Source organism: Salminus brasiliensis, chromosome 8, assembly GCF_030463535.1.
Source record: "Salminus brasiliensis chromosome 8, fSalBra1.hap2, whole genome shotgun sequence".
NCBI classification, from domain to species: Eukaryota; Metazoa; Chordata; class Actinopteri; order Characiformes; family Bryconidae; genus Salminus; species Salminus brasiliensis.
The window spans coordinates 37,778,977-37,805,558 of NC_132885.1; the positions used below are offsets into that span (position 1 = coordinate 37,778,977).

At 41.7% G+C, this 26,582-nt stretch overlaps 2 protein-coding genes across 4 annotated transcripts in view; one reads left to right on the top strand and one right to left on the bottom strand.

The window, feature by feature from the left end:
- tmem163a (transmembrane protein 163a) overlaps nt 1–7,130 on the bottom strand; it is a 79,038-nt gene extending 71,908 nt beyond the window's left edge. Inside the window, exon 1 of the mRNA XM_072686516.1 lies at nt 6,854–7,130. Within this exon, the coding sequence (XP_072542617.1) occupies nt 6,854–7,034 (181 nt within the window). The 5' untranslated portion in view covers nt 7,035–7,130. The remainder of the gene's footprint in view (nt 1–6,853) is intronic.
- Nucleotides 7,131–10,333: 3,203 nt separating this feature from the next.
- Nucleotides 10,334–24,840, top strand: acmsd (aminocarboxymuconate semialdehyde decarboxylase). 3 transcript variants are annotated; one of them, XM_072685253.1, is made up of 10 exons: nt 10,334–10,390; nt 13,358–13,402; nt 17,067–17,163; nt 19,419–19,468; nt 19,822–20,058; nt 21,111–21,204; nt 21,399–21,494; nt 21,756–21,928; nt 24,411–24,509; nt 24,706–24,840. In XM_072685253.1, exons 1-10 carry the CDS (start codon nt 10,334–10,336, stop codon nt 24,766–24,768), a joined length of 1,011 nt encoding a protein of 336 aa, XP_072541354.1. In that variant the 3' UTR covers nt 24,769–24,840. The 3 variants fall into 3 exon arrangements, with proteins under 3 accessions (XP_072541354.1, XP_072541352.1, XP_072541353.1); XM_072685251.1 differs by lacking the exons at nt 10,334–10,390; nt 13,358–13,402 and adding an exon at nt 13,492–13,597; XM_072685252.1 differs by lacking the exons at nt 10,334–10,390; nt 13,358–13,402 and adding an exon at nt 15,728–15,739.
- Nucleotides 24,841–26,582: the final 1,742 nt, after the last annotated feature.

Below are 26,582 nucleotides of genomic sequence, written 5' to 3' on the forward strand. Positions count from 1 at the left end.
CTGGTCTATCTATCTATCTATAGGCCTATCTAGCTATCTGTAGGTCTTTCTATCTATCTATAGGCCTATCTATCTATCTATCTATCTATCTATCTATCTATAGAGCTATCCATCTATCTATCTATCTATCTATCTATAGAGCTATCCATCTATCTATAGAGCTATCCATCTATCTATCGGTCTATAGGTCTATCTATCTATCCATCTATCTATCGATCTATCTATCTATCTATAGGTCTTGTATCTATCTATCTATAGGTCTTGTATCTATCTATCTATAGGTCTATCTATCTATAGGTCTTTTATCTATCTATCTATAGGTCTTTCCATATATAGGTCTTTCTATCTATCTGTCTCTCTGTCTATCTATCTGTAAGTCTTTTATCTATCTATCTATAGGTCTTTCCATATAAAGGTCTATCTGTCTATCTATCTGTAAGTCTTACTATCTATCTATAAATCTATAGGTATTTCTATCTATCTATCTATCTATCTATAGATCTTTCTCTCTATAGGTCTTTCTATCTCTAGGTCATTCTATCTATCTATAGTTCTTTCTATCTATAGGTCTTTCTATCTATCTGTCTATCTATCTATTTATAGGTCATTCCATCTATCTATAGGTCTATCTATCTATCTATCTATCTATATGTTGTTCTATCTATCTATAGGTCTATCTTTCTGGTAGATAAACCCATAAAATCAAAATACAAGAGAAAGGTAGGATACGGGCCCTTTAACCACAACCTTAACGCTCTGCACAATCAACTGAGCTACACCAGTTCATTTAAGTATTTGCAGATGAGCTACTGGAGCCCATCGATATAAAGTGTACCAAGACATACTTACAGAACACCTTACAGAAAAAGTAACCACCCAGGCCTGTTCCAGAACGTCCCTTGTGTTAAGTATGTTCCAATTCAGTCCAGCACATGCAGAGGCTTTCTAGATATGCAAAGCCCGAGGTTATGGCCATTGATGGCAGTCTGTGGCATTTCACAGCATGCCGTAAAGCAATGCCAGGATAGCGAATGGCACTTTTGTCAGGCAACGTGCAGCTCCCAATGATGCCTTAAACTGCAAAACAGCCAGCTCAGTGTTTCTCAGCATCGGGGCTTTTAATTGGGGGATGTGACTCCAGCAAGTTGCTGAACAATGCAACCAGTCCATTAGGAACCAGTAGACTACCCACTGTCCATTGTCAGTGCTAATCCTGCATAGCCTCATCTTTGTACAAGGAGCCACACTGTACTTAAACAGCTTTACGTTTCTCCTCCAGTGGCGTACGTATAAAGTGATCTGCGAGGGTGTAGCAGTCACATGGTAATTAGGGGGGGGGGGGGGTTGGGGACTAGAAGTCTACCAGTGTTAGCAAGAGTTGGAGAAATGCCCCCTCCCCGTAACCCCCAAGTCACATGATCCAGCTCTTTAATTAATGCTTTATCGCACAAGCCAAATAGTCCATAACCGCATGTGCTTTTGGAGGTACCTAAGAAAGCCAGGATTCCAGGCTAGCAAACTAAATGAAGGTGCAACCTGTCCTCAGCTACGCACTGTGCACAATTTAAAAACACAAGTCTGGACCTACTATCTGACCATTTTGGTCACTGGCCCCCTCCCCCAGTTCTCCTTGTTAGTCCAAGTGGAAGTTGAACACATCCACATGACTCCATCCAGATTTTCCCAGGCCTGATAGGGTTCAGCATGGAGGAGAACAACAGTGAAACCCTGTTCCCCGTTCTGTACACTATCTCATATATCTGACCATATTATGACCACCCCTGGTTTGGAATGAACCTGGCCCATTATACCAGCCCCACTGACCATATAGGAGCACTTTGTAGTTCTTTGTAATTCCATCTGTATCTCTGCATACTTTGTAAGCCAACATCTTATTTCAACTCATGAAATCATGGTAGATTAAATGAGGAAGATTGACATTAAGCATGCTAATGTTTATCTATGTATAGGTCTTTCTATCTATCTATAGGTCTTTCTATCTATCTATCTATAGGTCTATCTATCTATCTACAGATCTATCTATCTATAGATCTATCTATCTATAGGTCTTTCTATCTATAGGTATATCTATCAATCAATCAATCTGGCTGTCTGTCTATCTGTCTATCTATAGGTCTTTATATATATATATATATATATATATATATATATATATATATATGGCTGTCTATCTATGTATCTATATATCATTATGGCTGTCTACCTACCTATAGGTCTTTCTATCTATAGGTCTATCTAGCTATAGGTCTTTCTATCTATAGGTCTATCTATCTATAGGCCTATCTATCTATCTATAGGTCTTTCTATATATCTATCTGTCTATCTATAGGTCTTTCTATATATATATATATATATATATATATATATATATATATATATATATATATATATAGAAAGACCTATAGATAGACAGATAGATATATAGAAAGACCTATAGATAGATATAGATGGCTATCTATGTATCTATATATCATTATGGCTGTCTACCTATCTATAGGTCTTTCTATCTATCTATTTATAAGTCTATATCTATCTATAGGTCTATCTAGCTATAGGTCTTTCTATCTATATATATATCAATATGGCTGTCTATCTATATATATAATTATGGCTGTCTACCTATCTATAGGTCTATCTATCTATAGGTCTATCTATTTATTAGTCTATATCTATCTATAGATCTATTTATCTGGATGTCTGGCTATCTATCTGGTAATCTATCTGTCTGTCTATGTATCTTTGTCATAAGTTTCTTTTCCATGGGCTGTAATGTGAATAATATTAGTCTATCAGCTTGCGTTCTTGTTTGCATTTTTACCTACTGCTGACTCCGACTAAATCAGTCCTTTAAACTAATTAAATCTGTTGAAAAGGAGAAAACTCATTTCCCAAGTCTTTGGAGTTAGCCTGCTCCCACCACCACATAGTCTGGGGCCACTAGCAGCAAATTAAAAACCCGTATAAATTATTAAATGACACAAATTGATTGTGTGTTGTGATTTCAGGTGGCATGCAGAAACACTGCTCCACAGCTCAGTGGAGGAACAAGGAGCCACACTGTACTTAAACAGCTTTACGTTTCTCCTCCACTGGTGTATGTATAAAGTGATCTGCGAGGGTGTAGCAGTCACATGGTAATGGGGGGGGGTTTGGGGACTAGATGTCTACCAGTGTTAGCAAGAGTTGGAGAAATGCCCCCTCCAGACCAGGTGTCCTGGTCTGCAAATCCAAAGGTACCATCTGCAGAAGCATGTGATGTCATTTGCTGTAAGGTGAAGCTGCATCTTTAAGACGGGTGTATCAGGTTAAAATTACAACCAATATACAACAACTTTTTTGGTGAAGTCATTAGTGCATCTAATCGGTTATCAGACAGAACTCCAGAAATGGCAACTTATCAACTTATTATTTGAATATTTAACTTTGGAAGCAATAATCGAAGTCACTTCCTGTAACCATGGATGGAATCTATCTATCTATCTGTCTATCCATCCATCCATCAATATGGCTGTCTATCTGTCTATCTATAGACCTGCCTATCTATTTATAAGTCTTTCTATCTACAAATCTATATATATATATATATATATGTGTGTGTGTGTGTGTGTATGTGTGTATCTATTTATCTATCTATCTATCAATATGGATGTCTATCTATCTATCTATCTATATATATATATATATATATATATATATATGTCTATCTATCTATCTATCAATATGGATGTCTATCTATCTATCTATCTATCTATAGGTTTTTCTATCTATCTATCTATCTATCTATCTATCAATATGGCTGTCTATCTATCTATCTATCTATCTATAGATCTATCTATAGGTCTATCTATCTATCTATCTATCTATCTATCTATCTATCTATCACTCAAATTATTGACACCCTCAACTTATTATTTGAATATTTAACTTTGGAAGCAATAATCGAAATCAGTCGCTTCCTGTTACCATGAATGAGTTTCTTATACCTCTTTACTGGAATTCTGGACCAGCCTTCTTTTGCTTCAGGTCTCTCAGATTTGAAGGGCGCCGTCTCCAAACGGCTGTTTTGAGATCTCTCCACAGGGGTTCTATAGGATTTAGACCTGGGCTCATTGCTGGCCACTTCAGCACTTTGTCTTAAATAATTCTTGGGTACTTTTTGAAGCATGCTTTGGGTTGGTCCTGCTGGAAGACTCATGATGTCCAAGCACTGGGCCCTACATTGCACTTCAGAATTCTTTGGTAATCTTCAGATTCCATAAACGCATGCACACAGTCGAGATAACCAGTGCTAGAAGAAGCAAAACAACCCCAAACATCTTCGAACCTCCACCATGTTTGACCATAGGGACTTTCCTTTCTTTGAAGGCTTAAATTCATTTTCTGTAAATACTACAATAATCTGCTTTACCAAAATCGATATTCTCTGTTTTGGTCTCTTCCGTCCACAGGACATTCTCCCAAAAGCACTGTGGCTTTCCCAGGTACATTCAGCCTTTTTTATGTCTCTGTATCAACAGTGGTGTCCTCTTGGTTCTCCCACCATAATGTCCCATTTCCTTCAGATGGTGACAAATAGTGTGAGCTGATACTGTTGTTTCTTGTATCTTGAATTCGTTTGCTTGATTGAGGTTCTTTAGCCACCAGTTTAACAACCCCCCGGTTGTTTCCAATCTTCTATCAATTGTGCAAAAGTTGTCTTGGACAACTGGAACACCTACATCTCTGGAGATGGACTTGTGACCTTGAGTCAGTCCTTACCTTTCCACAGTTTTAATTGAATGCTTATCTTTCTCCTCTCCATGTTCAGTGTAGAACAGTGAGTCAACGTTTCTCAGTTTAAACTGGTTGAACTTCTGGTGTGAATTTCTGTATTGCCAGCTGTTGTTACTGTTGCCACAACTACAAATTAACGAAGCATCACAAGACTGAAAACGTGCCAAAAATCCATCAGTCCATTTCTGGATGTGCTGGGGTGCCAATATCTTTCACCACGACTGTATATCTATATCTCCGGAAGATGATATTGATCCTCCTGACATGCCCTGACTCTAAAGCTAGACGTGCCAGTTGGTCAGCAAACAGCATCCCGTAGGCAGTTCTACAATAGATTGGTCCTCATCCTTGACGAGCTATGCACAGGAATATTTCCTGGCCATGGAGAGATTTTAGTACCCCGCAGTCGTTTATGTAGATGTGCTGCAGTATTGTTGGCTAAACTCCTGCTGTGCAGCGTCCTCATCTTCCTCTCAATTACAAGCCTGTCGCAGACTGACCCACGCATTAATGAGGGGCGAGTGCCATTAAGATCAGCTATGGAGAAGACTTGCCGAAAAATCCCAAATTGGTATGTTATCCAAGGCACTCCGGCACATTAGCCAGGTCAAACAAATGGCCAGTTAGTAGATGGCCAGTATTAGGGTGTGTGTGTGTGTGGGGGGGGTGTTATTGTGCTGATGCCAATACCCAAATGTATATACATTACTGGAACTCAATCCACCTGCCATCTCCCCACCCGAAGACAGCTCGGCCAACTGTGCTCTCTCAGACTCCGGCTGCCGATGGCAAAGCAATATGGCTCGGGATTCAACCTCACGACTCCCAGGCCTGTCTTGTTTTTATCAGTTTCTCGCTCCATGCGCCCAAACAGGAGATGATAAACGTTACATATAAGCGATGGGGGGGTCAGGGGAGTCAGGGGTGGACTGTCCTACCTACCCAAAAGAGTGGAAGTCCTAGTCATACTCTTTGGGCCTAATACTCGGGCAATTAGACAATTGTGCCACTCAGGTGATCTATAGGCAGGCAGACCCTCATTTCAGCTGGTGAAGAAGGCTTTCTGCTAGATTTTGGAGGAGCACTGCTGTGAGGATTTGATTGCAAGAGCATTAGTGAGGTCAGAATTTTGGATTATCACCTCCCCCACTTCACCCCCCAGCTCTCCAACTCATCCCAAAACTATTGGACGGCGCACCATCGCTCACAATCCAGAGAACACAGTTCTTCCACTGCTCCACAGCTCAATGCTGGGGGGCTTTATACCCCTCTAGACCCCACCTGGCATTATTCATGGTGCCAATAGGTCCATATAGGTTCATGTCCACCTGCTCCAGATAGTCCTATTCTATTGGCAATACTTCTCCACAGGAACACAGGTGTGTCTGTGTGCATATTTGCACATCTGTGTCAGCAGTGGGGGCAGCTTAAAGCAGCTGAACGCATTCGTTGGAAGGGGTGTCCGCAAACATTTGGCCACACAGTGTAGCTTGAGCGTCGTTCGACGACTTAACGTCAGCGCTAGCCTCTGAGACATGCTGGTGCTTGATTTGACGTTAAGTTATATGGACAGTGGTAGGAAACTGAGTGGTCTGCTTGAATTTCGGCAAGTGGAGAAAATGTACCTGAGATTTTATAAATTAATGTTATTTTAGTTTCTGCTCTCAGAGCTGTGTGCGCGGGGAAGTTCGATTCAGCTGGAGGAACCGATTCTTCTGAACTGCCGGTTTTAATGAACCAAATACTCCGATTTTTTTTGCGAAAATAATAATAATCTTTTACTATTTTTCAGGTATTACTCGGTATTATTGGATTTTACCAGACGAATTTATGCTTTCTTATTTTATCAGCCATAAAAAACTTCGATTCAGGTGTAGCTCTCTGTTTAGTGAAAAGAATCGACTCACTGACCACTGCGCCGGTTCTAAGGGAAACTTGAGCTGAGCTCGTATTATTTAGCTACAGTTCATATTTCCGACTTTATGGCGACTTTTTTGAAGGTAAATCAAGATAAATACTGAAATATATATATATAATATATTTATCCCCTCGTTCTTACCTTGTCCTTCCACGCTATCTGTGATTTTCATCTCCTGGTCTTGCTCCATAGCGCAGACATCGCTGCCTCTCTTGCCCGCGTTGGGCTCCAGGGCAGCGGCGCAGCGGCCGTTCCTCACCGCCGCGGAGGGGTCCACCACGGTGGGGTCGGGGACAGGGGAGGAGGCCGAGGTTTCCGTCATGGTTCTGTGAGTTTGGGCTGTTTCTGAAGCTTTGGGAGCAGCTTCAGAGTCTGAGGGAAGGCGCCATGCAGTCGGAGAGATGCGCTGCTAAAGCGCAGTGTGTCCCGGCATCAGCAACGGAGCCTCCCCCTTTACCAAACACACACACACACACACACACTCCCATTTTGTATTTCTGTCTTTGTGGGGTATTTCCACTCCATTCTATGCTACGCTTATGAAACACAGCTGTGCTTTATTTCACTCTAAAAAACTAAGCTACTCCTTGTCCTCTTTCACTTATAAAAATAGCTTTTCCCCTTACATGGAGTAGCTAAGGTCCCCACAAGGACCTCTATGCAAACTCACCACACCCTCCCATTGAGGCACTCCAACCCTAAAAACACAGCAACTGTTTAGCCTGGGCTGGTCTGGTGGTCTTTGCTAACCCAAGTTATTGTTCCTCCTGTGCATGTATAGAAATATGAATACAGTATTGACTGTACTGTAAAGCCTGAACAGTCTTTGTTTTTGTTTTTTAACGTTTCTGACTATAAACCCAACTTGCTTTTGTGTTACTGTAGTTGATCTGTATCTCACGGCCTTGAGAAATGTGCTGGCGGAGCTGACTAGCCCATGGATCCACATGAGTACCAGATCAGACAGGACGTTTCAGTAAACACTGCCTCGCTGAGCTCCAAAATAAAACCTTATTGCCATACAAACTGACCCCAATACACATCAGATGTCACCTAAACCATATATTTACTCACTGAAATATGATCTCAGTTTATTATTTACATTTTTAAATGCCTCCCAGGCACTTCCCCGTCCATGTACCCATTTACCTACACTCAAAACATAGGGGCAGCTTAGTATGACAAGTCCACCTACAGGCATGTTTTGGGTTTGAGATTTGGAAAGATACCAGAGGACCCAGAGAAAACCCCATGGGACTCATACCACTCTACCCCGGGCTCATTTGGCCTCTTACAGTCATGTAGCTGGGGTTCACCTCCGCTGTCTGAGCCGGCACTGAATTTTGAGTTTTTTTGTCTTGATTTTACACTCATTTTTGGAGTGTTTTTAAAATAATTTTTGGACCGCGTACACACTACCCCCACCCACCCCCCATTGCACGTGATGCCCTAGACACCAGTAAAGGCAAACCAACACACGCCCCCTCCAACATTTAAGCCTCAATTTATTTTTTCCGCTGGACCACTCGGGGGCCTGAGTTAGTCATGATGTTTCTGTTCAGATCTCATAGAAGATAATCCACTTTTATGGAAGGAGAAAGTCAAACAAACATATGTGGGGAGGGAAACGCTTCCCAGGTGTTTCTGTCCATCCTTCCACTGTGAGAAGACAACTCAGCTCTGAAAGGATGTCGAGCTGGTCAAGAATCAAGACACCAAATGAAGAACATCAACCAGCTGAAGCTGTGACCCAGAACAGCTAACTGACCAGTCTCTCAACATTGTTGAATGTGTTTTGGGTGACTGGGATGGTGAGAAGCAAAAATACGCTCCAAACTTCTGAAACTTTGGAGATGTGGAAGAATATGGCTGTAGATTTCTGCAGAAACACCGAAAGCTGTAGAAGCTGTAATAAAGGTAAAGGTGCACACTCTAAACACTCAAACATCTGATATTAGATTTACTCATTGAGGAAGGATTCTGTGTCATTTTCTGTTTCTGTTTTTGCACAGAACTGTACATGACCGTCAGACGAAGAATCGGCTAATCAGCTGCGTCATTACAGCGGAGATGAAAGCAGCTGCTGTGCAGAGCTTCTTTCTTCATCTCTGCTCTTGATTGTTTATGAGTTGGATAAGCAAGCCTTGTGATCCAAGGCTCTGTTCACACAGCAGGTCAAAGTTGCCCAATTCCAGGGCTCTGAGTGGCTCAGCGGTCTAATGTGCTGCCCAGGGGTTGCAAGTTTAAATACCGAGTTGGAATCCATGCCACTTTGCCATCAGCGGCCGGAGTCAGAACAAGCACAGTTAGCCGTGCTTTTTCTCTGGGTGGGTAGATGGTGGGTATATGGCGCTCTCATCCCTTATCACTCTTAAGCAATGTTGGCCTGCACAGGCATCAGTTAACTGGTGTATTGGACCCGGTGCTTTCCTCAGAGCGTGACGGCTGCCTACCTCCTGGTGTCGGAAGCATTGCTAGTGATAGGGGGAGCTACGAATGGGTGGGTTCATTGGCAGTACCAAACTGGGAGAAAAAGGGAAATTCCAATTTGGTATGTGGTATTGAAGTTATTTTATTTGAACTAAATTAAAGGGAACACCTCCCAAACACTCTGTGCTTGAAGAAATTCCTAAAGAAATGTCTGAATGCGGCCACAGGAGGGTGCTGCCGCAGCGTTAAAGGAAAAATGCGGCCACAGGAGGGCCATCAACTGCCTAAAAACACATCGGATTTGGGGCACTTTATCTGCTCTGCTTTGTGAACATAGCCTAAGTGTTTACAGCAGCCTATACGTGCACATAATCATGCAGGACGTTTTTGTTTGGCAACCAGTGCAGTGAATGACTGACAAAATACACTGATCAGCCATAACATTAAAACCCTCTAATACTGTGTAGGTCCCCCTCCTGCCACCTAAACAGCTCAGACCAGTCAGGGCAGGAACTCCACAAGATGTACAAGACATACCACAAGGCAAGTGTGGTACAGTAGCTCTTCTGTGGGATCAGACAAGTTAGCTTTTCCTCCCCACAGCAAGAATGAGCCTTGGCTCATGAGCGAGGCATGGACTTCACAAGACCTCCGAAGGCATCTTGTGATATCTGGCACCAAGGTGTTTGCAGCAGACACTTTAAGTCTTAGAAGCTGGGAAGTGGGGCCTAGATGGATCTCACCAATGAGCCTTATAAATCTGTGTCCCTGTGGCCAGTTCACTGGTTGCCCTTCCTCAGAGCACTTTTGGCAGGTACTGACCACTGCATGCCAGAAACACTCAACAAGACCTGCCAGACATTTTGGAGATGTTCAGACCTGTTCATACGGCTGTTCATATGTGGAGGTGGAGGTGCATATGTGGAGGTGTAATTCTTTTTCTTTTACGTGATTGGCCAATACAACTAGGCCCCAGCTAAAAACTGGGAGTGGTTTGATATGGATTGGCCAATGTGATCCACCACTGGCAGGAAAAGGGGAAAAGGGGGCTGGAGTGTTTAGCTAGGCTTATCTAAGCTAACTACAGGTGTATGTGCAAAGTTGCAAGGGTCAGTGGTGAAGTAGTAGACAGTCTGAATCTGCAGCACGGCGGTCTTCAGCACAACGAAGCAGCTTTAATCAGTGTTCAGAATGAAGATTGATATTCATAATCATATCTTACCCAAGGAATGGCCCGATCTGAAAGAGGTAGGCTTTAGGGAAGCTCAAGCAAATGCTTTATAAAGGGGGGTACTGTGCAGTATGTGCTGCCTTTATGTGCAGGGCTAGTTTAATTGTATAAACTCTAGCTGTATAATATCTAATTTCATGCCTATTTCACGCAACCCAGCTTGGCTAGAAGAATCAACAGTCCGTGCATGTTTGTCGCTCTCAGTATAGCGGTGTGTAAGAGTTTAGCAATCTCAGGCCTTAACTTTCATTCATTGGCTTCGATTTTGTAGACAAATAAGCTCAACAGAGTGTAAAATTGGCTCCTAAAAAACTCCACTCTGGTCAAATATTAATCGGGACCTTGGCCTCATATGCTTGTCTATCTGTGTCAACAGAGCAAACCTGGGGTAATGATTTAATCCCTCAGTTTTTGTTGGCAAAACATGAGGTTATAGGTTTGAGAACCATTAAACTGTTTAGAAAATAACTGTAAAGTTTATACAAGGCCACTATAAAGTTGGTGAATCCTGTACTGTGTCAAAGGTCTTTAGCTAATCGCTAAAACTTGAAAATGAGAACTCCAACATTAAATACTTTTGTCAGGAAAAGTGTGTGAACCTTAAGAAAAGTTGTCAAGTTAAGGTCCAGAAAGTAAAAATCTGCCCCAGAATTTAGTTTTGACTGTCTGTATGGCATTGCTGCAGCATTGCTGGTAAATCCAGACCTGGAAAGAAAAAATCCATCGAAGGATTTTGTTCAAACTACCAGGATGGCCCTGCTGCAGCTTTGCTGGATGAAAACTAGGTCCAGAAGGTGTCTGATTCAACTTTGTCCAACTATCCTGCTTCAACTTTGCTGGCAAATCCAGGCCAGAAAGTCCAGAAAGTAAAAATTGGCCCCAGTATTTTGTTCCGACTGCATGGATGGCCCTGCTGCAGCTTTGCTGGAAAGTCCACGTCTAGAGAGAACTGGTTCTGCCCCAGGATGGATTTTTCATTTCTGGACAGGGACTTGCCACTTCTAGCCTTAAGTGTTTTGAGTTCATTTAAAGAGTAAAGTTCAGTCAGGTTTCCATTAAAAGGATGGCAATCAGGGTGTGAGTTTAGCCGATCCCTCCCATGTCCTCAAGAACATAAACTTGGGTCTTCACTTATAAAGACAGGTCTTTACCATGTAGATTTATGGAAGTCTGCCATGCATTGATCAAATGGAATTCCTGAGGGCCTCCAAAAAGAGTTGTTGAAGCTCACCAGGCTGGAAAAGGACATAAAACCATTTCTAAAGAGCTTGGCTTCCATCTGAATAAATTGGAAATACAAATGGTGCAAACACCAGAGTTATTCCCCCAACAAGTGGTGGACCTTCAAAATTACCCCAAGGGGGCAACCAATAATATCACACAAATCATAAAAAAACAGAGTAACATCTAAAGGCCTGGAGGCCTCTATTGCATTGAGTAATGTCAATGTTAATGAGTCCACTGTCAGGCAAACACTGTTTGAGAAGAATGCTGTGCATAGTGAGATAGCAGGTGCAAGCCACTTCTCTCCAAAAAAGAACACCGCTGCCCATCTGAAGTCTGAAGTCTCATCTGTGGGCAGGTGAATCCAAAATGGAACTGTCTGGTTTAAATCAGAAGCGTTAAGCTTGGCAGAAACCAAACACTGCTTTCTAACATGCGAGCCTCATGTAACTGTTAAGCGTGAGGGTGGCTGTATCATGGCTTGGGACTGCTTTGCTACCACAAGTTGAGAAGTACATTTCATCATTAATGATGCTATGAATAGTGGACTGTACCAGCAAATACTTCAGGGGAATGTCTTTGGTATCTTGTCCATTAACTGAAGCTGAACCATGAGTGGGTCATGCAGCAAGACGATGACCCTAAGCACACAAGCAAGCGGGAGCAATTCACCCATTTGGAATGACCATGTCAAAGTCCAGACCTAAACCCAATAGAAGTATTGTGGAAGCACCTAATAAGAGAAGAGTTCGTGCAGGGAAGCATCACTGAGTTGAAGCAGTTTTGGTAAGAAGGAATGGGCCAAACGTCCTCCAAATTTGGAGTATTAATACATTAGATACTCCAAAGATATGTTGTGAAGACGTTCCTGCTTTACGTTTTCATTCCTGGCCTAGAGCTTCCAAAGATTCCACATTCCACAGATTCCATAAGCTCATGATCCCATTGCTTAGTATCAGAAACAAGATCTGTGTAAAACATTCATGTAGAAGTCTTCTCTTTCGGTCCACTTTATGACGCCTGACCTTTGAATTAACGGGTTGCTAAGCTTGAAATGTGTAACACTGCTTCATCGGTATTCCCGGTGTGGAACAGCGCTGTCAGATTAATCTGTCACTGGGTTCTTTTCTTTTGCTTTATTCAGTTGTTCTAGCCATGACTGGAATGTAAATAGACTGCAGAATGGTGTGAGTTTCTATTCACAGTCACCTCAGAATATTAGGAATATTATGATAGTGGGAAAAACCACCCTTGGCTCAGATGACACTAGCGAGACATTGTGGTATAGACTGTGTTAGGTGATGGAAGGTGTTCTTTATAGAGGTGAAAAGGACCACAGTGGACCACCCTGCACCCATTGCTAGTCATATCAGAACATTATGAACAGCCAAGAAATGTATTGAAATTAATTCGGCCCGGGACGTCACAGATGCCACCTGACAGATTTGCTGCACGTATAAATAAGCGAGCACACCAGTCAGTTGTAGCAAAGTGCAAAACCATTGTCATGGGCAAAGGATGCAATTACAATGCATCTTAAAACTGATACTATGGTTCCAACTCAACAAGCCCCTTAAATACCTCCACTCTTTCAGCTACACTTTAATGGATGGTCCACATGCTTTAATCCACCCAATCAAATGTGCATTAAACAATCTAAAAAAGTTTACCTGTGTTTTTGAACTATTGCATTATATGTTTTGTTATATAAGAGTAAGTTGGCAGATATTAACAATCTCTGTAATTCCTGCACTTTCTAGAGATACGGGTACGACGGATTTGTCCAGCTGCACCACCACTGTAAGGTGAGTCAATACACCTAAGGTCACATTTTCACAGCCACTAAAATTTCATTCTGAATATATATTTTTATATCATTTTTATAAGTTCAGCTCACCATGACTTGATCTACAGCAACACTTTCCCAGCACAGAAGCAAGCTCCTCTGCAACATATTGCAATAAAATGGTCTAATGGTCAGCATGGACAACGTATGGTCGGTATGTGGTTGGATGGAGTGTGTGTTGGCTCTGGGATCTGCCCAGCTTCCTGAGAGCAGACTGACCCCTATGAAGAATGAGTGGGCAGCACAGGAAGAGCAGGGTCTGAGTGAGGCCAGCTGGGCTACTGCTCAGGATATCAAGCCAGATGATGATAGGAGATGTTAAAGGAATAGGTCTTTCACCTGTTTCAAGCTGAATTGAGATCTTCTACCAAGTGCTGAATGGGAGGCAGGGAGTTTGTTCACAGTTCATTCTGTATGTATATCATTCAGAGTGGGGTTCACAGTAGAGAAACCTACCAACTCAGATTTCTTTACAGTGGCGCTGACAGGAACCAGGGGTTGCCATGACTACAACACAAATATACCCATTTAATTTACTATCCAAACCCACCCGTGAACCTCTTTGCACTGGACCCTCATGGCTAATGGAGCTAACAATTAGCATGGGACAAGGCCTGAGTTATTGCACACCTTTGTCAGACTACACAATATGTCCAAATGTTTTTGTGGACATCACTTCTAATGGATGCATTCAGCTACTTTACGTTGTACCCATCCCATTGCTGACACAGATGTGCAAATGCACACACATACAGTTTGTTTAGTCCCTGTTTAGACGTATTGCCAAGAATAGGGCAAATAGGACTCTCTGGAGCAGATAAACTAGACCCAATTGGCATCATGCCTACTGCCAGGCATGGGCTAGAGAAGTATAACACCCTCCGGTGTTGAGCTGTGAAGAACTGTGTTCTCTGGTATGAAGGCTGGTGCTCCATCCAATACTTTTGAGATGAATTGGGGAGTTGGAAATGAGGCAGGATGGTGATCGTCCAACATCCTGACCTCACTAACTCACTAAATCTTGTAGAAGCCTTCTTTACTGGACGGTAGAGACAGTTACTCCAACCAAAGCAGGATATGCTCTTTGTTAAATACCCTGGATTTCAGTGTCCCAATACTTTTGTCCAAATAGTGTAAGTTGAGTTCTTCAGTAATTCAGTAGTTCAGACTTGCTTGTATGGTTTCTGTGAGACCCACTGATGTCTATAAAAAGGAATATAGAAAAGCAAGGTAACCATTACATTGCTAAAGGTCGTAATAGCATCAATTTGAAGCCTGGACGTTAGTCTACAGTGTGTTCTACAGTATCGGAAAATAAGTAGTAAGTCAAGTTTACTAGACATTACTTGGGAACTCTTGTAAAATACATGACGTAAAATACATGGCTAATACATTCTAATTTGTGACAATTAGCTTCCTTTACGTGTCAGCTACATTAGCCCCACAGCTCCAGTGCAAACTCAAGAAAGCTTTGGACACCAAACATGTCAGGCAGTAACTTTTTTTTTTGGGGGGGGGGGGGGGGGGCGGTTGGGGGGATGGCACATATAGCTATGATTTCAGCCATTGGAGTTTATATCAGTGACAGTGAATCATCTCCAGCATGGGGAAGGTGTGCCAGCAGAGCAGAAAAGAAAAGCAGGCCAAACAGAGAGACCATGAAGCCAGCTCGGCCTGCTTGCAGCCGATTCCCAAAACTGAGAGCACAGTCTTTGCAGTCCTGTGCGCACCAGCAGTACAGGCAGGGTGTGTGTGTGTGTGTGTCTGTGTGTGTGTATATATGTGAGAGAGCAGCCAGATCTACCTGAGTCCTGCTGTGTGAACAGCCGCAGAGCTCACCGTAGGGTTTATTGTCACAGAACATCACCACACACACACATATGCACACTGCTTTGGCTTAATTTGTGTACCTATATCTTACATTTGAACAAATACATAGTATATACTAGACATATGCTATACACATAGATACCCCAACCCAACTTCTAATAAGACCTGAGGTGGACAAGCCTCAGTTGCACCTTATTCAAAAGTACCAAAGATAATAAAAAGGGATCCGCGCTCGGCTGAGAGCTGACACTGGCCGACACTGTCTTTTACCATCTACTCTCTCCATCGTCCACTCCCTCGAAAACCAACTGGACTACCTCAGCTGAATTATTTCTTTTTTTACCAGTAGCACTTGAGAAAGTCAAACCTGGGGAAGCTATGGAAAGCTAACCGGCTACAATCTGTTCAGCCTAATAACAGCACATTGCGCTGAGAGTACACAGTGAGAGGACAGCAGCACTTTTCAGTAAGACTTGATATTATAAGTACGGTGTTGTTGTTACAGTGTTAAAACCATGCGATAATAAATGGGTTCCATGATCCATAACAGTACTGGAAACCAGCTAATAAAAACAGAGCTTATCGCAAGGAAAAAAAATCAGTGTGTTTAATTCTGAGGTAAAATAACAGGGTGGTAAATAGGCTTGTTACACCACATCTAAGGACTTTTTTCACATATACTTATATATATACTTAACAAATATCTTGCAAAATAATAAATATATATATTTTATTGAATAATTCTAATGAATAATGTCATTAATTTGATATTTAAATGTCTCATCAAACGATAAACCTTCTTGATTTGATTATTTTTTCTCGAGGTTCAGGTGACAATTTTTTATTATTATTTATGTATTATTTACCCCCTTCAAATTAAACAGACTGGTTCTATTACTGCGCCTTTCAGATGTATGGAAATCAGCTCTGTTCTGATTAGCTGCTCTGTATTGTACCTCATTCAATAAGCAGTCAAAACGGAAACAGTCCTTATAACTTCACTGTGAGTGGGCGGGGCTAAACTGTGGATATATGGTGTTGGTTTTTGTGACATTGCAACAACCATGAAATCAAACATCAAAAGCATGACCTCCACAAAACCTCCTGTCCTGTGCTATCTGGCACCAATATGTTAGCAGAAGGTCCTGTTAGCAGAAGGTCCTGTGGTTCTGTAAGTGGTGAGGTGGCGGGGCCTCCATGGATCGCATCAATAAGCCTTGTCCCATGACCCCTGTTGACATTTCACCGGTTCTCCTTCCTTGGAGCACTTTTGGTAGGCACTGACCGCTGCATATCGGGAACACCCCACCAGACCTGCTTGATTATTTAGGAGATGTTCTGACCCAGTCGTCTAGAACATCACAGCTTGGTCCTGGTCAAAGACCTGACTGTTTACTTGCTGCCTAATATATCCCACTGCTTGACAGGTGCCACTGGAATCGCTTCACCTGCCAGTGGTTTTAATGTTAAGGATGATCAGTGTGTAGTTGACAGAGTGTCTTTAGACGTAGGCTAATTGTCTAAGCTAAAGACCGAGCACAGGTTGCTAAATGCTTAATGTGTGTGTATCCTAAACCTAAACCCTAAACCTAGCTGAAAGCTTAACCTCAACATTCAGCAAGACAGAAAAGACTGCTGCTAGTCCAGTGCAAGTCCTTTCTGTTGACCTAAATTGCCCCCTGGTGGTTGTGAATTGCAAAAGCAGCCTCAGCCTGGCTGCAATTCTTATTTAGGAAATCACAGAGGAAACAGGGTGTATGTTTGTATTAAATCCCTGAATATGTTCACTTTAGGGAGAAGCAAAGATGATGAAGGATGGGAAAGTGTTCCGTGTGATTCAGGAAAACTGCTGGGACGCCGAAGCTCGGATACGGGACATGGATAAGCATGGTAAAGCCCCCTCAGTACATTTTTAGTAGACTCTCAGTAAATATCTGTATATATAACTGTGATCTGCTTTAATCTCAAGGTTTACTACTGTCAGATATTTAAGATCCAGATCTGTGTATGTCTTGAAGTCTTGAACATTTACATAAGCCCCGCCCACTACAGAAAGTCCTACTTAGAGCTGGCGAAAAGGTAAAATGCCATGCAGCATTCAGGAGAATGTGGTGTTGTTGACACTAGAGAGCAGCTTACAGCTTATCACATCCAGTCTCTTCTAGTTATAAGGTTGCTATGTTAACCAGGGCTTGTGACCATAGTTTTTGTTTTGTTGTGTTTTTTTGACCAATTTTTTTGGGGGACAAAAAACAAGTGCATAGGTTTGTGTTCCAAAAACAGACTGTTTTTTGTTGTTACTGTTCCTTTAAAACTAATCTCTGTTCTGATTGGCTGCCCTTTATTGTTCTACCTCAGGTTTTGCATAGTTATGTCGTCTGTATACTCAGGTTCTAGGCATTTGCGTATTGCTTGTAAATCGTTGCATAAGGGCTATTGTGTGCCTCATTCCTGCCAGTGTCAGAGTTCGAAAGTACCTTGAATTTGAGGGTCTAGCAACCCTAGGGAATGACTAAGCACTTTTGGAAATTGCTCTGGATTCCAAGAGCAGGCCAGACTCCTTATATATCCAATTGAATGGATGGGCAACAACCTCAACGTGCCTTTAGTGTGAGTAAGAATATTGTAGATGTCATGCAAAAAGCTTATTTTTCACTTTTTAACATTACTAAATGACACGGTCAGTCAAAGGGTGGCTGGACCAATACAAAATGCTCCACAAAGACCTTGAAGTTTCAAGTTTCAGATTTATTTGTCATTTGCACAACATGTCAGGACATTTATGCATTGAAATGCTTGTGGTGAGGCTCAGGTTGATGCTCTACAGGAGGACAAAAATATATACTAAACATTAAAATAAAGTTATATAAAAAATTATATTAAATAAATAAAAAATACAAACAAAATATACACAAAATACAGAATATACAAAGACATGAGGGATCTGTAGAGATTCTCTGATATGTACATTTATGAGAGAGTGGAGCTAAATATAAATATGTATGTTTATGTCTATTCCTGTTGTATAAAGTGACTTAGTGATGTTGTCCATAGCAGTGATATATAAAGTATTAATAATAAAGTGTCTGAGTGCAGTGGTGTTGGTGAAAGGTTCACAGCTTGTTCAGGAACCTGATGGCTTGTGGGCAGAAACTGTTCATTAGCCGGTTTGTTCTGGCCTGGATGCTGCGGTACCTCCTGCCTGATGGCAGTAAGGTGAACAGGCCGTGTGCTGGTGGCTATAGTCCAAGCGGATCTTCTGGATCTTTCTCAGGCAGTGGGACCAGTAGATGTCCTGTAGGTCTGGAAGTATGCTTCCTATGATGGACTCCGCTGTCCTCACCACTCTCTTCAAGGGCCTTGTGGTCGTAGGCAGTACAGCTACAGTACAGTGAGATGTACCCAGAGGAACCTAGCACTGCTGACCCTCTCCACTTCAGCTCCATTGATGTATAAATATGAATAGTATCTTTTTACATTGACCTCCATTAAAAAAGTAAAGTTTAAGGTTTTTTTTTCAAAAGTTACTGTTTTGGAGATACAATATTTAGTAGCAAGTAATATTTAGTCAATATTTAAGCAACTAAATAAATTGTGTCCGTTTATTACTGAGATGTGAATGGTCGCAGTCTAGTAAGTGTGTGTTAGCAATGTTAGCCTAGCATCTTCTGTTCTAAACTAAAGAATCAAACCACTTGGTTGTTTGAATGCATGTGGGGTCTGTGATCTATTATATTCATTTGCTATTTAACAAGCTATTTCTTTAGTGCATGCGACTCGTACTGTAGAACTATAATACAGGAATGGCAGGGTTTCTTTGGTTAATCAGTGCTCCCATACATCCCAGACTGTTTTTCTCCAGTCACGGAAACTCCTGGAAAATGAGAAAATGTGCTGGAAATATTATTGAGATCTGGAAACAGTGAGCTAATCAGCCACTGAGATTGCATATGAGTACAGACATTTGACAAACACTGTGTATATTATGGGAAATAATTGCATAAAGTAAAAGGTGCTGAGGAGAACATATTAAGCTTTTTAAATGTGCTCACTGAATGTATGTTGTCATGTGTTAACGTCTTGGAAAAGGCCTGGAAACCTTTTTCTAAAATGACTGGGAACCCTGTTTTTTTTTTTTCCTCCAGGTGTAACAGTGCAAGCACTTTCTACGGTTCCGGTTATGTTCAGCTACTGGGTAAGTAGTACCTGAAGCTCTGGGTATGAGATGGACCAGCTTGGAGTGTATAGGAGAAGCACAGAACCTTAAGTAGACGTTCACTTCACTTCACTGGAAACTCCTGCCTTGTACTTCCAGCCAAGAGTGTCTCTGTGGTCAAAAACAAAAACAATAAAACTTCTGTTGAAGAGCTGGAGAATGAGTAGCACAGACTGAGCTTCAGCAGCTAGAAGACTGAACCTTCAGTATCTAACTACACGCCAGCAAGGGTGGAGCTACAAGGCTGGAGATTCTAATGAAGGTGTCTGAAAGACTTCTGTGCGAAGCTGAACGTCGTAGCGAAGCTTCCATCATCTCTCTGTTCTTAAAAGGCCAAACCTCAGGACACTCTGGATCTGTGTGGGATCCTGAATGATGACCTTGCAGCCACTGTCTGGCAGTACCCCAAGCGTTTCGTTGGGCTGGGAACGCTACCCATGCAGGCTCCTGAGCTGGCTGTGCAGGAGATGAGGCGCTGTGTGAAGGAGCTGGGCTTCCCAGGGGTGCAGATCGGTTCACACATCAACACCTGGGACCTCAACGCTCCTGAGCTTTATCCTGTCTATGCTGTGAGTGTGAGCTTAGGAACTTAGGTTATTAAAATCAAGCGTATTAAAATAGTTTATCCTGCTTTTATTGGAGTAATTGTCTCTACTGTCCTAGGAAGGCTTTATAGATCCTACATTCTATTTAGCAATAAGAGCATTAGTGAGGTCAGGATGTTGGATAATCACCAGTAGGTTCATGTTTATCTGCCCCAGGGAATCCATTTGCAGCAATGGGTGCAACTTAAAGAATCTGAATGCATTTATTAGATGGGGTGTCCACAAACATTAGGACATATAGTGTATTCGTATTTTCTCTTTTGATGACAGTACTTATGATGTACTGATGTATACCCCCAACCCTCTTCCTAAATATGTTATTTATCTAATAAGTGACCTTCCATGCAGCTCCTGAAGTCATAATAAGTGTGTGTGTGTGTGTGTGTGTGTGTGTGTGTGTGTGTATATATATATAAATACAAATCGTTCCTCAGAAAACTATGACTTGACCCATAGCATTAGCTCTACTTACTATATAAGATATAATTCCAGACTGTATCCATCTGTTTCTCTGCATACTTCAATGGTCAGGACCCCACATGACCACCACAAAGCAGGTATTATTTGGTTGGTGGGTCATTCTCAGCACTGACATGGTGTTGGTGAGTGTGTTAGTAGTATGTGTTGTGCGTGTTGTTCGAGTGGATCAATTTTTAAACACTGTGTCCACTCACTGTCCACTCTGTTAGATGTCAGTGTCAGTCAGTGTTACTGCAGTGCTGAGGATGACCCACCACCCAAAAATACCTGATTTGTGGTGGTCAGTCCTGTGGGGTCCTGACCATCGAGGAACAGGGTGAAAGGAGGCTAACAAGGTATGCAGTGAAACAAATGGAGATACAGGCTGGAATTATACTGTTATAATGAGCCGAATTCATCCTGGGGTGGTCATAATGTTCTGATATGGCTGTGTGTACGTGTATATATATATATATATATATATATATATATATATATATACATACAGCACTGTAGTGCTTGGTTGTGAAAATAGATTGCTTCTGTGCTGCCCACAGGCTGCTGAGGAGCTAAACTGTGCGATATTTGTGCACCCGTGGGACATGAAGACAGATGAAAGAATGGCCAAGTACTGGCTGCCGTGGCTAGTTGGTGGGTATCAGCTGGATTTGAAGCATGTAATGGTATCACAATGTCAAGCCAGTTAAAAATTAGTCACCTTAGCAATGTCACCAGTCTATTGTGACCCTGAACATTGAATATCACAGCCCTGGAGATGATAATGATGGTAATGAATATTGGCATATAATTTTTAATTACATCAAAATTCTGCTTCTTTCTTCTAGGCATGCCTTCAGAAACTACAATAGCAATCTGCTCCATGATATTTGGGGGTATTTTTGAGAGATTCCCTAAACTAAAGGTGTGCTTTGCTCATGGAGGTAGGTTATACATCTTCTAGGGCTGCCAGTAAACCAGTTAAAAAGCCTTGCATTGCATTTGGAGCTGTATAAGTGGACAAAATAAGCCTAATCAGAATGTTTTGATTACTTTTAATTATTCAGTAACAGTATTTTTACTTTGTGCAGGCACTGTTCACATACACCAACATGACTATCCTGTGATTTCCGCTGAGTGAACGCAGTTTCCGGCCTTTATCACTTTTACTGCTACATAAATTACGTGACATGGCTTTCTCCTAGGTGGTGCTTTTCCCTACACTATTGGACGAATCGAGCACGGCTTCAACGTGAGGCCTGACCTGTGTGCGACAGACAATAAGATCAATCCCCGTAAATACCTTGGATCTTTTTACACCGATTCACTGGTACATGACCCCCTCGCTCTCCAGCTACTCATTGACGTGATTGGAAAGGTACGACTGGCTCGTTTTTGATCTTTTCACCTCATAACGTTAGTTAGTTTGAGTCGTCCCTGTTGGCGGGAGAATGTGGGTTTGATCCTTGATGATGCCACAGCTGTCCATGGCCAGGCCTGAGAGCATAACTGGCCTATGCTCCCATCACTTAGCGCAATGCTAGCCAATGTAAGTGGCAGTCAGCGGTCTCCTCCAAGCGTCTTCAGACAGTTGCATTTGTGCTTCACATGTCTCGGGGGAACACACGCTAGCCTCCATCCTCCTAGCTAAGAAAGAAATTGTTTGCACTGAGGCTTTAAAGCTGGAGTAGCTAACAAGTCATAGAAGCTACATTATGTGTATTAAATATGCATGATTTCCCAGAATACAGTTCCACTGCTCCACAGCTCAATGCTGGGGGGCTTTATACCCCTCTAGCCCACACCTGGGGATAAGCACGGTGCCAATGGGGTCATTTCTATCTGCTCTGGAGAGTCCTATTATATTGGCAGTACATCTCTACATGGACAACACAAGCTGTGTGTGTGTGCATTTGCACTTCTGCATCAGCAGTGTTTGCACGTTAACGCAAAGGAGCTGAATGCATTCATTAGAAGGGGTGTCCACAAACATTTGGACATATAGTATAACAAGAAAAAAACGCTTGCCTGAAGCATTACACAAATGACGAAAATACATTGCATTGCTAAAACCAGCAGTAGCGACCATCTGGAAGCCCGGATTTTCTCCATATCCTGTCCATCCCACCGTTAAATAAGTCATTACTGCATTATTTAAGATCACATAACAGCTTGACACAATTCGAGGCAAGTGTGTGATGATTTAGGCCTGTAGTTAGCGCTCACCATAGAGGTGGGCAATATGACAATATTTTATCACGTTGTGATAAATATGAGTGTATCGTGGATATGCTTAAGGAGCACTGATTAACTGCACGTTTCATTACAAAGTCATTACTGAGTGTAATCAGTCCTATTTAATTGAATGGAGTGAAGCATGTTCTTAAGTAAAAGTCCCGGTACTCAGTATGGTAGAGTATTTGGTGGCAGTTTTTAAAACATTTATGCTGTTGGTACATTTTGTCTATATGATCGTAAAAAATGTCTTTAAATATCGTGATATACATTTTTTCCATATCGTCCAGCTCTAGCTCACCATTACTTCTAAGCTACATTAGCCTTCAAACTTCAAACACCAAACACAAGCTGATGAACAACTTTTAAAGTAATCGTGTGAATTAGATTTTCTGACACACTTAAAGGTGCTGTATGCGATTTTAATTCAGTGGTCAGCCCTCGCTCGGTAAATGTGAAACTAATAAAATGGCTTGGGACAAAAAACGGACAAAAGCTGAACAAAATGTTCTTAGATCAGACGAGGGTGAAGACGTGTAAACATTGGTGAGGCGTTTGGAAGGTGGAGAGACTTTAGAACATTGAAAGACATCAAAAATAGGGGTGAGGATGTTGGTCTGTTCCTGCTGGATAGGCAATCACAACTGGTTTGTTTGGCAGCAGCTATTGGAGCAACAGTTTGCTAACCCATAACCTAGCTAACGCTAAACTAGCTAAAGCTAATTTTCTGCCATGACTTTGTTCATTCTAACGTTTTATCATTGCAATTGGGAGGGGCTTCTGAAGGAGCACTGAAGGAAGTAGGGATGCACCGATGCCACTTTTTCCTTTCTGATTCCGATACCAGATTTTCAAGTATCTGCCGATACCGAGTACCGATACCAACTCTGACTGAAATATTGGATCGACGGCTATAAATCCTGATATTTATAGTGTTTCACTTTTTATAGGTTGTGCTTCTTATACGGGCAGTGGTGGCTCAGCGGCCGCCAGGCTGCTGATGACAGGGTTGTGGGTTCGATACCTGGGCTCGGCAGATGCCACTGTTGGGCCCTTGAGCAAAGCCCTTCACCCTCTTTGCTCCCTGGGTGCTGGAGTTGGCTGCCCACCGCTCTGGGTGTGTGTGAGTGTGTGTGTTCACTACCACAGATGGGTCAAATGCAGAGGACACATTTCGCTGTATATATTACCTTTTCTGTCTGATCTCAGATAAGATCTAATAAGCTGGAAAGAGCAGAGTTTACTGGTTGAGGAGCTGCACAATGCAGAAACACGGGCAGGCAGAGAAGCGTAATCTGGCTGAGCTTCACCAAACAGCTTTTAAGGGGTGTTTAAATTCACATTTTAGAGCTGTTGTTTATGATTGTTTGTTTAAATGTTTGTTTTTTATAATAAAGTTTGCAAATAAAAATGTTCTATGTAAAAAAAAGTAAGCTTCATGGTATCAGAGCCGGTGCAACACCAGAAGGGAGGGGTGTGTTTGTTTTGCTGTTGAGTTCAGATATCAACAGTCGTCCCGCAAAATCGCATATTGCACCTTTAAAACAGCGCTCAGCTAAGTCCTCTTTTCTCTTACAGTACACAGTTTGCGGTTACACTATGCCCTCTGCTTTGTTCTTCTACAGGATAAAGTGATGTTAGGAACAGATTACCCGTTTCCGCTCGGGGAACTGGAGCCAGGAACCCTGATAGAATCAATGAGTGGATTTGACGACACTCTAAAGGTAAGACAGTCTTTCAAACTGGCGTTGAATTCCCATCATTAAGCTCATGCAAATCTGTGCCAAACCCCATGCAAAACTCCTTACCCCTCAGGCCCTTCTTATCCAGTAACTACCGTGAATCTAATAAAGAGGTCTGCAACTAGGACTGCTTTGAGTGTTATGGAGTTATTTGTATTTTGTCTCTCATTTTTTTCAGGATAAACTTCTAGCTGGGAATGCTCTTGAATTTTTAGGTCTTCAGAGGAAACAGTTTGAGTGACATCCCAAGAATTCCCCTGCCTGTCTGATGGAGGAATGTTGCTGCTAATAGGACTGATTTAATGTGATCATATCTGACTTATATCACTTTCCAAAGATGTATGAAAAGATTCTTTTTAATATCTCAGGTATTGTGTTTTGATTTGTATTGATTTCAGTCACTTATTAATTCACATGCACATTAAGTCTCATCACTCATTTACATTCATGGCATCACTGACAGGTAGTGGTGTTATCTGTTGCGCCACACCAACCATCACTTGCTCGCCGATGGTAAGCACCTAGTTCAGATTTATCTTTCATACGGTACCAGTCAAAAGTTTAGACTTGTCCTACTAAGCCTCCAAACCTCAAAACTGAGTTTGCTTGATGACCAAGTGCTTTTAGGGCCTCCCTCCGTTAGAGCTTGCACATTTTTTTTAACGAGCCTCATCTCTGGCCTCAACAGAACTACACAACCATGGATCATGCGATAGTAACATTGCTTTAGCCTCCAGCTGAACTGCAGTAGTATGCTCATATACCCCCCTCACCTTCCACTCCACCTCAGACTCCTGAGCAGAAGTATTTACAAAAGACTTTTCTGCCTCTAATTTCTTTCTTAACTATGTTTCTTCCCCACCATAAAGGCCTCCATGGTGTTTAACCCCTGTAGCTCTTACTTCTTCACGTTCATAACTACACTGCTGTCACAATTAGCATCACTTTTATAGGCCCTAAAATAGAGGTGAAGAAAGACATATGTTACCATAGCAATGCTTTATCACTTCCCATGGGTTAGTATGTGAATATTTTGTGTACTAACATGCCAGACATGCAATATTAAGATTAGAACATGATATATATATATATATATATATATATACATATAGTATTAGTGTGTGGTACTCAATTGGGAGTCAATATATATATAGCTTGTTTTGTTCTGTTATTTTGGAGGGAGCATTTCTATTGGTCCATTTATCCAGAAATGTTAGAGCAATCTAAATAGCATCTGCTAGATTAAAAAATGTCAAAAACAATTGTGCAAAATCAAAATATTACTATTCCTAAACACTCTCCAGTCCACAAATCCAGTGTATTAAGCAGCTAAGCTACGAAACCAGCCTGTTTGGGGAGGTTTGAACGCGCTGTGTTTTGTGATGACACGAAAAACGAATTTTTAATTGACACTACTGTCCCGCAGTGCAACGCAGAACAGAAAGGGAGGAGTTGCTCATGTCTGGAAAATGTAAAAAATGGCAGACAACAATGCAGGTGTAATGGCACCAAGTGGCTGAAGAAAGACATATGTTACCATAGCAATGCTTTATCACTTCCCATGGGTTAGTATGTGAATATTTTGTGTACTAACATGCCAGACATGCAATATTCAGATTAGAACATGATATATATATATAGTATTAGTGTGTGGTACTCAGTTCGGATGCATTTTGTAACTTTAAATGGAAGTCATGTTTAAAAAAGTAATTTAACACACACACACACATATATATATATATATATATATATATATATATATATATAGCTTGTTTTGTTCTGTTATTTTGGAGGGAGCATTTCTATTGGTCCATTTATCCAGAAATGTTAGAGCAATCTAAATAGCATCTGCTGGATTAAAAAACGTCAAAAACAATTGTGCAAAATCAAAATATTACTATTCCTAAACACCCTCCAGTCCACAAATCCAGTGTATTACGCAGCTAAGCCACGAAACCAGCCTGTTTGTTTTGTGACGCCACGAAAAACTACATTTCCCCGGCAACGACGGTCCCACGCGTGACGTATAAGCCGTAGAGCAGCGCGCGCATTGTG